The following is a 13,836-nucleotide window of genomic DNA, read 5'->3' as shown; positions in this document are numbered from 1 at the left end:
TATATTCAACTTGAATGCCTTGGAAATGGCTGCAGTCTTTTGAAATTCACTTGATGTCTGTTAAAAATGGTCTTGGGCATGCACATTTATTTAAACCTGGCATTTTTCTGGGGACATGCTTTTCATCATGGCAGCGAGCAAAATGTGAAATCCCATAGGAACCATACTTTTGTGAATCGCGCCTCTCTTGCTCTTTTGAAAACAAATTCTGCTGTCAGTTTGTTTTAAGCCATTAACCCTCAGATTCCCTACAACGTTCATCTGATCCCATAGCAGAGATGTGTAATCATCATGACTGTCATGTGGAATTCCGGTCAGGGCTTTACTTAGAAGGCTCTATAAGTTAAACTGAAGGTGAGAATGTTGATTTTGATCGAGCTCCATAGAGACCCTGCTAGAAGATGGTCAGTGAAATGCTGGCTACTGGTGTAACAGAAAATAAACCAGGCACTATTCAATATGCAACGAGCGTGCAGTGAGATATTTGCCTCCCAAGATAGAGGCAGTAGTTGTGTCAATCCTAAGACCCTTATGGGAGCCTCATCATGCCTCAGGGATAAAGGAATATCTGTGATGCCAAGGGTATGGCCTTTGTGTTTGTGGTCCCCCTTGTCAGGCTTCATCTAACCACACTTTTCTATTTACTGCAGTTCTGAAAATCCATTTTCCATGATTTCAGTATGATTATGAAGGGTTATAGGTCAAAGGATCGAGACTACAAAGGATCGAATGGTCAAAGGATCGACGCAAAAGGACCGGAAAAAAAGGATCGTCATTTTTTTTTTTTTTTACATTTTTTTTTGGGGGGGGGGGCATCCCCCCACCCTCGTTTTTGTGGTAAAACCCACTTTTTTTCCCTAAACGAAAATCCCCCAAAAATATATAATTAATAAAAATCGATCCTTTTGTTTTCGGCCCTATTGCGTCGGTCCTTTGACCATTCGATAATTTGTATTCGACCCTTTGATCGGACACCATTATGAAGTTATCCCTAGAAGCTCTGCCTGAGCAATTTGTTTGCCCTTCCAGTTACCCTAATTCTAACTATTGATTCTGGAAGTTTGTAATGGAAGGATACTTTGTTTCAATTTGCTACTCAGCAGAGTAGGTCAGAGTGAGTGTCTTTCCCATCACCTAAGAGTTCCCAGCTCTGTTCAAGGTCCCTCGGTCTAGCTCCTCCAAGATAAAGAGGTTTCCAAATATGGTTCAAACATATTTGGTGGATAAAAAGTGCTATGTCAACAGCCAATAGGAGAACTAGTTGACTACTTCATGAGGGTGGAGTGCTATCTCTGTGTCTTTACAGAGAACAACCTTGGTTTGCTCCCCCTCTCCCAGCTTTACAAATCTTGGAATTGGCAATGCGTTAATACACCACATAATTCATCTTTTCTATCCTGATTGGGTTATCGCCCATCCTCAGATTATTTTCACAGGCAGTGCAGAACATTTTTGGGGAATACAGAATAGAAATGTTTGCCTTCTCTGATGATGCTCTATTGTGTTCTGCAAGTTGCCCTAATTAGGTAGCTTGGTGGCTGGATGCTCTCTGTTGGAAGTGATCCAGGGATCTCTAGAATGCCCTTCCACACCTGTGAACAATTGAAAGGTGTAGGACATGTCCTTCCTTGTTCTTTCCTGTGACAAAATGACTGATACTCTGCAGGAGTACAGGGGTGAAAAGTGGTTTCTAAACTCCTACTCAGCCTCACACTAATACTAAACCAAGCAGTGATTCCAATCACAAACATGAAACTGGTGCCTCCCAACAGGTTTTACTCCTTTGCTTCTTATGAGAACGTGGGCCAAAAGCAGGCTATGCTCTTAAGGAGGGGTGTGATCAAGCACAGAAGCAACTCAAAGAACTATAGTACTGTGGAATCAAAATACACAAAATGTCCAAACAAGGTTCTATAAAAAGGAGTCTTTAGGGGGCGTGGCCTGGAGCGCCACGGATGAGGCTGCTCCGCTGATGGCCTCCGTAGGGACCCGCGGCCTCAACTAAGATTGAGCCGGCTCCAGCAACGCTGCTGCCGTCCCCCTGACAGGAGAAGCTGGCGGAATCTCTCCCGCACCCTCCGCTCCAAGTTTGAAGAGAATCGTACCAGGAGCGCCGAGAACGAGGTCGAGGAACTTGGCGCGGATCTTCACGACAACGGGCCAAGATGGCGGCCGCGACCCGGATCCCGCATCATCGTCCCCGGCATCCAGCGATGAGACGCCCATAACACCTCCGGCTCTCTCCCGCCGCCCCCGATCCTGAGCCCCGTGTCCGGGGACTGCTGAGGAGTCGACGGCTCCATTCTACCCCCCCGGGCTCGACTCCGGGCCCCCCCATTGGCCCGCCCCTCCCCCGCCGGAGCTCGCTGGGGCGGAGGCCGGGGTCGCTCCCAGCTTGCTTTTTTCTTCGGAGGGCCGCCGGCTCCCTGGAGAGACTACCGAGCCCCCGGAGCCCTCCAACTCCTAGACCCCCCCCCCACCTCCATCACTGGCAACGATCAGCTGGGGGGAACCGGCGAGACGACGACCGGAGTCTTCTACCGGCCTCCCAACACTCCACCTTGGGCCCCGGGAGTGGAGGTCCCCCGCTCCGGATACAGACCCCCTTCCGACTTCCTGGGGCGCCCCTGCCCACCAAAGACCTAGCCGGCGGAGGAGGGGGGCCACGCAGCTACCTTGGAGCCTAACCATCCCCCCCGAAGCGCCCTTCCAAGGGCTCTCAGCTTGAGCAAAATGTCGAGACTCACCAGACCTGCCAAAACTGCAGACATCTCCACCATGCTCATGACAACAGACAAGACACGGAAACCGGACTCCACGCCCAAACTCACCCCGCAAAAGCCCCCAGAAGAACAGGGTAATCTCGCTACCAGAGATGACTTGATGGCCTTCATGCGGGACATTAAAACCGAGATCCGGTCCTGCATGACGGAGCTCACCACTCGACTAGAGCAGGCAGATCAACGACTCACAGAAGCGGAACAGAGAATAGGTGAGGTTGAAGATTTAACCCAGAACCATGATGCAACAATAATAGGAATGCAACGCGAGATCCGAGCTCTTCAATCCAGCAATGAGATCCTCACATATAAGCAAGAGGACTTAGAAAACAGAGCCCGACGGAATAACCTGCGCATCCGTGGAGTCCCGACAACGGTCCAAGATAAAGAGCTCCCGGAATATATAGGCAACTTTTTCCAAGCTCTCCTCCCGCTCATGGACAAACCCCAACTCGTTCTGGACAGAACTCATAGATTACGCCCGAGACGGGGAGCAGACTCAGACGGCCCCCCGGACGTCATTACCAGAGTACACTTCTACGCTACCAAGGAGGCCATCTCGGCGATAAGCCGCACCAAAGATGAACTGTCATTCATGGGCACCCCCCTGCAAATATTCCAAGATCTCTCCCCGATCACCATACAGAAAAGGAGAGCTCTCAAGCCTTTGACCCAGTTCCTCCAGAGTCAGCAGATCCGCTACCGTTGGCTCTTCCCAGCCACACTGCAATTCTCGTACCAAGGTACTCTACGTAAAATTAGCCACCCGGAGGACGCAAAGTCAATCGTACCCCCGAGCTCCCCGGGGACCTCACCCACCCCCAGTCCACACCTCCCGCCAGAGGAACCGGATCAATCACCCAAGAGACGGCAGCAACCCTGGTCGACGGCACAGAGACGCCGTAAGGCAAAATGATTCCCATAGCGCAGGGACCGACCCTGGAGCCAAAATGAAGCAAGGCAGTGCCGCGGGCCCCGAACGGCCCAGTCCCCTCTCCAAGGAGTATGTCATCTCCCCACCCTTGGAGCCGAACCGATCTCGATGGTTCGACCCCCGCCCCGTTGGCGAGGAAAACTGTTTGGGCCCTGTTGGCCGTGGTGGAGGCTGCGCTGAAAACTTCGGCCCCCCACACAGTTGGGAGTTCTCCCACCCGTTTAAATTCGCCTGCCCGTTGGTTGGCCCACTCAGATAAAAAGCTACCCTCCCGTTGGAGGATGCAAAAAATTTGGCTGCAGGAGGACCTGGCTAACCCGGAATCACAAAATGAAGACTGAATACCCCCAGCCCTCCCACGAGGATCAGTACCCCACCCCGGAAGACACCCAGGAGGCCCCCCTACCGATCCAGAAACTAAAGTTCCTAACGTTGAATGTAAGAGGCCTAAAAGCGATCCTACAACGCCTCCAGAATGACAAGGCCTCCGTTGTCTTCTTACAGGAGACACACCTGATCCCAGCGGACTTCACAAGACTCAGAGATCGGCAATTCCCAACACAGTTCCTAGCATCGAATGGAACGAAGAAGGGTGGCACGGCTATCCTAATCGCCAAAGGTTTGAGGCCGCAAATACTAGACTCTAAGCAGGACCCCGAGGGCCGCTTCGTGGCGGTGAAATGCCGGATGCTCGGCCAACTATATACGCTGATCTCAATATATGCTCCGAATCAAGAACAGGCAGCATTCTACTCAGCTCTGGAAAGCTCCCTCCTACCATTTGCTGAGGGTCAGACCATCATCGGGGGAGACTTCAACGGAGTCCCCAACCCACTAGTAGACAGATCACACCCCCCCGCACGCGGAGACTTCGGCTTGGCGATCGCTCTGCTGAGATTGTTCCGAACCTTTGAAGTGGTGGACACCTGGAGGATCCTCCACCCAGAAGAGCGAGACTACTCATGCTTCTCTTACGTGCATAGAACTTATTCACGCATTGACCTCCTGCTAGCATCCCCACAGATCCTAGCATACACAGACGACGTCCTCATAGGCCCCAGATTTCACTCAGACCATGCACCCGTAACGCTAACGCTAAGAGCCTACAACCCGGACCCACCCCCAAGACGCAGATGGTCCCTTTACGACCCGATCCTAAATGACATGGCCACGAGAGACGTGATAGCCAAAACAATCAAACAGTTCTTCGAGGACAACAAAAACGAAGACACCTCCCCAGCGACCACATGGGACGCAATGAAGGCCGTGGTGCGAGGAGTTCTGATTTCCCGGGGAGCAGCCTACCATAAGCAAAAACAACAGGCCCGACGCACGCTAGAGGACAAGGTCCTGGAGGCAGAGACGGCGTGCAAGGCTAAAAATTGGTCCCCAAGAACTTACCGAGCCTTACAGATGGCCAGGAAGAAGCTAGAGGCCCACTACGCAGAGGATACAGCCCAGCTGCTAACCAAAACGAAGCAGGGCTACTACGCCAGAGGAAACAAAGCAAATAAATTCCTGGTGGAAAAACTGGCAAGAACCAAGAGAAGGAACACTGTATTAAGCCTCCGGGACCCTCAGGGTATAGTCCAAGTCGCTGACCAGGAGAAGCTAAGAATCGCAGAAGCCCACATAACAGAAACTATGTCAGCTACCCAAAGACCCCGCGAAGAACAGCAATCCTACCTACGGGAAGCCGCCTTACCGAAGCTCTCGGACACGAGTAGAGAAGAGTTGGAGGCCTCGATCACCAGTGAAGAGATCGATGAGGCCATTAAAAGCTTACGAACTAGAGCCCCGGGCCCAGATGGTTTCTCATCCCGATTCTACAAACTCTTCCGGCCCCAGCTACTAGCTCCGATGATGACACTCTTCAACTCCTTCGCCGCATCTGGATCAACAACTCCATCAATGAAAGAGTCAATAACGGTATTAGCGTTGAAACCAGGAAAAGACCCCAGCGACGTTGCAGCTTACCGACCCATCTCCTTGTTAAACCTGGATGCGAATATCTATTCGAAGGTCTTGGCGAACCGATTAGCGAAGTTGCTTCCAGACATCATAGACCCAGACCAGACTGGATTTATCCTAAACAGAGCCACCACAGATAATACACGCAGAGTCCTCAACTTAATCGAGATAGCCAAACAGAGCTCGAAGAAACTCACCCTCCTAGCCTTGGACGCGACCAAGGCTTTCGACAAAGTGGATTGGTCGTTCCTCCGCTTCACCCTGGAAGCGTTTGGTCTTGGGCCCACCTTCTTAAAGCTCACCTTAGCGAATTACCAATCCCCGACCACCCTCCTCCGAATGAACGGCCTCCTGTCTAACCCGATCTCCCTAACCTGCGGCACCAGACAGGGGTGCCCCCTCTCTCCCTTGCTATTCGCTATGGTTATGGAATCATTGGCCCAGCGGATCCGCCTCAACTCCAGAATCAAAGGCCCCCAAGTTGGCACCACCCAGCACAAGATCGCGCTCTACGCTGATGACGTGATGCTATCCATCACAGACACCTCACATTCCTTAAGAGCCGCCCTAGCGGAAATCCATCGATTCGGAAGGGTGTCCGGATTCGCCATTAACCTGATGAAATCGGCAGCAATGGGGATAGGCTTAGACCAAAGGGACAAGGCATCCTTCAGCGCCCAATGCGCAATCCCACTAAATGACACCTCCATCCCCTACCTCGGGGTGCAGATCCCCGCTGACCCGGGAGACATCTACCGGACAAACTTCCGCCTCTGATGAAAACGTTGGAAAAAGACCTAGACACCTGGCACAAGCAGGAAATATCCCTAATAGGCCGCATCACGGCCTGTAAGATGAATCTGTTGCCACGATTCCTATACGCATGCTCAGCCCTCCCCGTCATTGTCCCCCGCCCACAACTACAGAGACTGCAGAGAAAGATACTGGAATTCATATGGAGGAGGAAAAAGGCCCGCATTCCACGGAGGACCATGCTCTGCGCTCCGGGCCGGGGGGGCCTAGGGGTCCCGGACCTTCAAAAATATCAAATGGCGGCGCAGATAGCCCACACCCGGGCGTGGACTATGACGTCGGGACGCCCCAAATGGATGGACATAGAGCAATCTAGACTACCCCTCCCACTGCGCTTCCTGTTACACCTCCCATCTGCGCTGCGCCGGACATGGCCAGCCATCCTATCTTCAACCAGGCACACGCTGAAGGCATGGGATTGGGCCCGCAAACTCAGAGGTATTCCGAGAACCCTGGGCCCCTCGGCCCCAGTCTTCCACAATCCAGCGTTCTCGCCGGGAGCTCACCCCTCGAACTTTAAAAATTGGATCGCGGGAGGCCTCAGCTCCCTAAGCCAACTATTTGAGGGAACACAGCCGCTGACATTCGCCCAATGCAAAAGAGCGTTTAATCTAGCGGAGTCGGACAGGTTCTCATACTGCCAAATCAGACACTGGTGCACACAACCCCAAACACGGGAGGCGGCCACTCGGGCCCAGGACGCCTTGGAATTGACGGTGACGGACCCTCCAGCCCGAGGGAGGATCTCGACACTATATCGATTATTCCAGGAGGACCTCCTGACAAATAGAGCGACTTACATGGCCCGGTGGGAAAAGGACCTGGGGCATCCAATCCAGGATCAAGACTGGACTGATATCTGGTCCCGCACGCACTCATCCTCCTTCTGCATCACCAACCGAGAATGCGCACATAAACTACTCATGAGATGGTACTACCCGCCCCTGCAGCTACACCACTTCAATCAGTCGCTAGACCCACAGTGTTGGCGTCGATGTGGCCTGCCAGGCTCCTATCTACATATGTGGTGGTCATGCCCGGTGGTGAAGGCCTTTTGGACCCAATGTATAGCGGCCATCACAGACATAACCCAGATCCCGCTACCACTGGAACCAGAATCGCTGCTGCTGGGGACCCCGATACCGGACACCTACCCGAGGTCGGGGACATCTGCAGCTCTCATCACTCAATTACTCCTAGCCACTAAAATCACAATAGCCCGGGCATGGAAGGCCCCAGAGGGTCCCCTAACAGTGTTGTGGTGGCTAAAAATTTGGGACATCTTCATTGCTGAGAAAGTTATGGCAGCAAACAGAGGCCACCTACATCGTTTCACGAACATTTGGTCGCCGGTGATAGACTATGACCTTCGCTTCCCGGCGCTTACATACAAGCCGCGCCTAGTGCAACAGGCCCAACGAGCTGCGGATAGAGACCAGTCTCAGACGAGCGAGGAGCAGGCCCCGGAGGATAGCCAGTTACAGGACTTGGAGACGTAAGCCTGGAGAAGAGTGGAGATGTCGAACCGAGGTAGGAGGAGACAGGAGCGGATGAGCCCTGAATCGGACCTGAGGGGGGGGGGGGGAAAGAGACAATCCACTGTGAACTGTTGAGTCTAGGAAGTGGGTTTGGGTGCCGGGGGATAGACGATGTGATATTTATGCTGTGATAAAGTGTTGATTAGACATGTTAAACTGTTCTCCTGTATGCCAACCGAAAATAAACAAGTTAAAAAAAAAAAAAAAGGAGTCTTTAATCAAATTAAATGCAAAAGCTCTAATAAAAACTCTTAAATCCTGGCTCTGCAAAGGAAGACACAGAATAAGCAAACGTTTGAATATATGGGGCACTTCGAGTCTGATGACAGGTGTAGAAAGGCAATACCTTTTGCAGCAATGTTCAAGTTAAAAGATATTCTTTGAAAAGGTATTTAGTGGGGTCATTCATTGCCCCTAAGGTTTCTAGAAGCAGGCCAGGGGACAGGACCACTGGGACTACCTTTCTATTCTTCTTGGGTGGATCAGCAGAATCGAAGGAGTCATCCTTATGCTTTCCAATGCGTTGAAAACAGAATAGAGTTGGTCAATTCAGATGCACCCCATGCATCAAGTTACTGGTGAGATGGTCGAGATAGTTCGACACGGTTGAGCAATGCAGTGTGGAACTTTACTAGTGTCTGTAGTCGTGATCAGCTGAAATCAGCTGAAGAACGTGTAGATATACTGTGAAAAGAAACTTGATATAGAAGACGACCCTATGAGTTAAGCAAAGATGCTTGTATGATTCGATGATACCTTGTACTTGTTTTATGTTATTTTATTTTTTACTTCCTTTTGGAATTACCGTTTATTCACCTTTTTTCTAATACAAAATGAAAATAAATTTGTCAAAAAAAAGAACAGGTAGGTAATGGGCAAGTTAGCCTCTCAAAGCAATCAAGCCGGCTCGACGAAATCCAGGCAATGGATTCCATTTTTGCAGTGGCGATCAGCTTGGGGATGGCTGGAGTGCAGGCAGGCAATGATTGAGTCAGCAACTCAATGGCTAAAAGCAGTTTGAATAAGCAGTGAGAGTCAAATATATGTCCTGAGGTCCTGCAGTAGATCAAACAATAGTCAACACTTGCTGAGTCAACTCGAAAGCCGTTTGAGACAGGAAAAATAGCCCAAAGCTGTTCCTTAGCTTCTTGTTTGCTCAGCATCTCCAGGGTCAAAGTGGGTCCTTCATCAATGTTTTCCATCCAGGGGTTTACCATAGGACACTTGCAGGGGCTGCCACCTTCTGTGAGCAGGATCCTAGTTATCAGCATTCAGGCAGCAGGAAGGACTTGTCCAAACAACAATTGACCACAGTTGTCCATCTAGGATATGTGAGGCGAGAGTCTTGCTCTATCCTTGGAGCCTTTACCTTCAACTCTATGGCAGAGGACTTTGGGAAGAGTGTGCCTCAATAAAGCTCCACCCACGTGAAAGCGTCTTCTTCTGGAGTCCAAAGATGATTCAGCTTAAGGGGGTTGCAGGGAACACACTCTCTTGTATACCAATTTGCCACAGCAGGTTGTTCAATTTCAAGCCTTCTGTAAGAGTCCAATCTTGGCTGCTGTGACAAGAGTTTTTCCTGATAGGCTTTGTCTGAAGGAAGTGGGGAAGAGGCACATGAAGTGTGAGTGGCCTTAGAAATCCCAAGATGGTGGAACTCCTCTGTTCGATGCAACTACTCTCCAGAACTACACTAACTCCTCCCTCTCCCCTGTGTACCCTGCATCAAAGAGACTCAAGTAATTACTACGCTGGTGTGATCTCTCCATTGTCCTGGTGAGGACAATGGAGAGATCACACCAGCTTGCCATTGGAGCACTGCTTCCCTGGTAACCCTCTCGCATGTAGCCTGTCCTCCTGGGTAGATGATAAGACTTCCCAGAGAGAACAAAGAGAAGTTTCGTCAGGCGAGTCCAAAATGGATTATTTAAGGTAAAAATCATCCCCAAGCAAGGATACTATGACAGTTGAATGAGTCGGTAGAAACCAAGTTGACAATGAAATGACATCAAAGGAGTTTTGACCAGTATAATTGTATATTCCCATTGACCATCATTTAAACCTGACATTGGGAGGACATCATTATATATAACTAGTGAACAGGCCCATGTACACAGGCCAAAGTACAGGTTTTCATTAAAAGGACCACTACATGTCCTAAGGGCCGGGAGGATAGCTCAGGGGCAACATGCTCGCCTTGGAAGCAAGATGATGCAGAGCAACACAGGTTTGATCCCCTGGTCTGCGTTTAGAAAACGCTGGGAATTGTGTATGTTATAAATAACCAATTATAATTATAAGCCTACAACTTCCTGTAGCTGTGACAACAGGTCAAGCTATGAAAATTGGTACTGTCTCTATATATCCTAAGGCTACAGCTCCCTCTAGCGGAGACAACAGGCGAAGCTGCTGCATCAGACAAACATACATCTGCACTTCTATTATATTGTTAGATTAGATTTTTAACATAGACCATGGTTAAGGGCAGTCCGAGGCTGTTGGAATTTTGGGTTCCAGCAGGCTGTTGTAGGAATGCAAATGTTACTTGTTACTGCCATGTTGCCAAACTACAGGGCAGTTACTGGGAGTGTTAGTAGACAGTCTCAGCAACAGGTTTTTACTATACTTTTCAACCTGGAGCAATATCAAAGTGAGGTCTGATTAGCAGCTCTCACTTTCCAAAATGAGTCATCAGCATCATTTTGTATTAAAAATCTAAAAAGCTCAGGCTAGCACGGCCTCACAGATGGCATTCTGTCACATCTGCGGGGTCCTTCTCCTTAGTCTGTGATTTTCTGTGTCTGTAATAGCGAGGCAGACATAGAAGTGTTTCTGTTAGGTATTCGAAAAGAGAACATGATGGTAGTTACACATTTCTACTGCCCATGTTTGGCACTGCACATTATTATAAGCGTTGTGCATTTGGAACCAAGTATGCCTAGTCAGTGTGAGCTTCTTTCTCTTCTTCCATTTTTCCAGAAGATTGCAGCTCGGGATCTCTTTGTCCAGTTCTCAGTATAGTTCGAGGGAAATAAACCATTTGAAGAATTGTGGTGAGGATTGTTTGCTTCTTTCCTTTTTCCGTGTTTTAGCTTATCCTCTCTCTAAGTCTCTGTTATCTCCTTGAAATCTTTCATCAGTCCTTCTGGTACTCCAGTTTACTTTCTTTGAACAAATGGTAAGGAAGTCTTGGTGGACTTTCTGTCTCCTAATGTAACATTTCAGTGTTGATTATGCTTGCTTTGAGGCTATGTGAGATGGGGTCCCTCTTTCATCATGAACCTTATCTTGAGTCTGCTTGCAATGTGTTAGTCTTTTATCCCGCCTTTGTTCTGAGTGATTTAAACTTCCTTCCATGTGAATGGGGCCATCAGCCTTCCACCTATTTCCTGTCTATGTCTACCAAGGAATTCCTTCACTTCCTAGATGTGCAAATGCTCTGGAAGACTTTTTCATGCTAGACTTGTGGCTATCAGTAAGTGTGACAGACTGAACTGTTGTCATAAGCAAGCAGGGTCTTACACCCTCCCCTGCCACTTCAAGGAGAAGGGTGTGCAGGCCTGTCACTGAAACTGAAGCTTATTTTGCCTCCCTTGGTGCAAGGGAATTTCATTCGAATGGTGTGGGTGGCTGGGAAGGTGCTCTTGGGTGGAAGCTCAATGGATGCTTTGAAGGGACTTTTGTAAGATTGCCACCTGGGATTTCCCAGAGAGAGAGAGAGAGAGAGAGAGAGAGAGAGAGAGAGAGAGAGAGAGAGATTCACAACAAAGTTACCAGGAATACTTCTGCCTTACTCCTGGAAAGGGAAGAGTAAATCTGGAGTAGGTCTGAGTTACTAACAGTAACTTGACAATGAAGTGTTCCAAAAACATATCTGAATACAATTGGCATATGCAAATCTTCAGAGAGAGAGGCCTAACAGCTACTTAAAACATATGCGAAATTACATAGCATTTTTCAACATGTTTAATGAGGACAATGCAACTACGATTAAAAAAACTTTGTTAAATCCAACTTACGTTTGATAAAATCAATCAGCGAAAGATTTCCAAATATCTCAGGATTAGGTTTGCTTTCGCTAATGATGTCATTTCTTGGCTGGCTGTCAGTTTCCTTCTCTGTTCCCTGGAAAAACATAAATGCATGAGTGGTTGGTGATACAGATGCAATGGTGAGCTCTTGCTGTGTAGGACAGAGCATGTGTTTGGCCACTGCTGGTGTGTGATACAAAATACATGAACACAAAGGAGGACAACGTTGTGCCCAGAGATTCTGAATTCATGATATGGTCTTGTGACTGCAAATTGTTGGCCACATTTTTCTACATAACCTATTGTGTGCTATTTTTTTTATTCCACTAGGAACCCAACACACCACAGGATTTGCTGTGAACAATATTGCACACAGATGCATGATTAAGTATACTGAATACAAACCATTTTCCAGAAAACCTGTGAACACCGGCAAGAGGACAATCAAGCTATCATTGGAATTTTCTTCAGAATAACAATCCTTTTAAACTGACACTGAACATAACAAAATTAGAACTTTGATTTGAATGCTGGCTGAAGGTCAGCCCATCAGATACATTCAGAATGTTAAATGGTGTAAAGAAACAGGAATTAATACAGCATTTAGTGGAAGCAATCTGGCGAGAAACACTACATAAAGATTGCTGTCAGATTTTCAAAGAGCGCTTCATGTTGCGTTGCTTGCACTTCTAAAATGCTGTAATATTTCCTGTTACTCGATGTACCGTCTGGTATTTTCACATAGAACCAGGGTGGGCAGTGAGGATGAGGTCGAGTATATTCCCTTTACTGAGCTTTGGGTCTTCTGTATACGGTGTGAGTTCCAGAGTGCTGGGAAGACAGTGGAGAACTTCCTTTATTGACTTGGTTGGTCGGTTGCCAGGGATGTTGAAGTCACAGAGGAATATGTATTTGGCGTGCATGAGAGACGTTGTGGTGAACAAGTTCTTGAAGTCTCTGATTAAGAAATTATTGGGGTGGGTGGTCTGTAGATCAGGTGTAAGGTGACTGTATCCAGTGTGGGGGGTGGGGGAGAGGCAAAAGTCAGGATAGGTTTTTGAAAGAGCTGGTGCAAGCAATATCCAGTTCAGTGCATGGTCATGATGCCTTGTGGATGATGGCAAGGCCTCCACCCGTCGTGTTTTGATGGTCTTTTTGTAGAATGTTGAAGCTTTAGGGAATGGATATCATTCATTTGCTGTAGACCGTACCAACACAATCTAGCAAGGTTGTGTGATAGTATTAAAATGTGATTGCCCAACGTACTTTATAGAATATGTGAACTATCAATCGCCTAGTCCATCAGTTGAGTATGGATCCAGAACGTGCTATACCCCAAGACAGCAAATCTAAGATATCCCACCACTACGACTACCTCGCACAGAAAATATGCAAGGGCGAGGCCCCAGGATTGGTAATTTTTCCCTTTTAAAAAAGGTTATTATTGATCATGATGCAGCAAGTGAGTAGGGCAGAGAAGGATTGGAACTGTGCTTGCGGGTTTGGCGTATCCCACCCCTTCTGGAAGTATACCTTCATTGATGCAAATAGGCAGAAGCAAAGGCTGGAATGCTGAGTTGAACTTGTGGAGAGGAGGGATACACGCTGTTGCCATAGTATTAAATCAAAAGCACATTTTTATAATGGAATACACATATTAGGATAGGAATTTTAGATACAAACAAGTGTAGAATTGTAGCTGTTTAAGATTTCTTTATTGTAACAGTGAACATTGTTGTCAATGTTAAATTATTCATTTAGCCTCTTTA

General features: G+C 48.3%; 1 protein-coding gene across 1 annotated transcript in view; it reads right to left on the bottom strand.

Moving 5' to 3' along the window:
• SLCO2B1 (solute carrier organic anion transporter family member 2B1) overlaps positions 1-13,836 on the bottom strand; it is a 770,532-nt gene that overhangs the window by 218,200 nt on the left and 538,496 nt on the right. The window contains exon 9 of the mRNA XM_069640200.1: positions 12,056-12,161. Coding sequence (XP_069496301.1) covers positions 12,056-12,161 — 106 coding nt within the window. The remainder of the gene's footprint in view (positions 1-12,055; positions 12,162-13,836) is intronic.

Source organism: Ambystoma mexicanum, chromosome 7q (genome assembly GCF_040938575.1).
Source record: "Ambystoma mexicanum isolate Mex_15411 chromosome 7q, UKY_AmexF1_1, whole genome shotgun sequence".
Taxonomy (NCBI): Eukaryota; Metazoa; Chordata; class Amphibia; order Caudata; family Ambystomatidae; genus Ambystoma; species Ambystoma mexicanum.
This window is presented reverse-complemented; position numbering and strand designations above follow the sequence as displayed.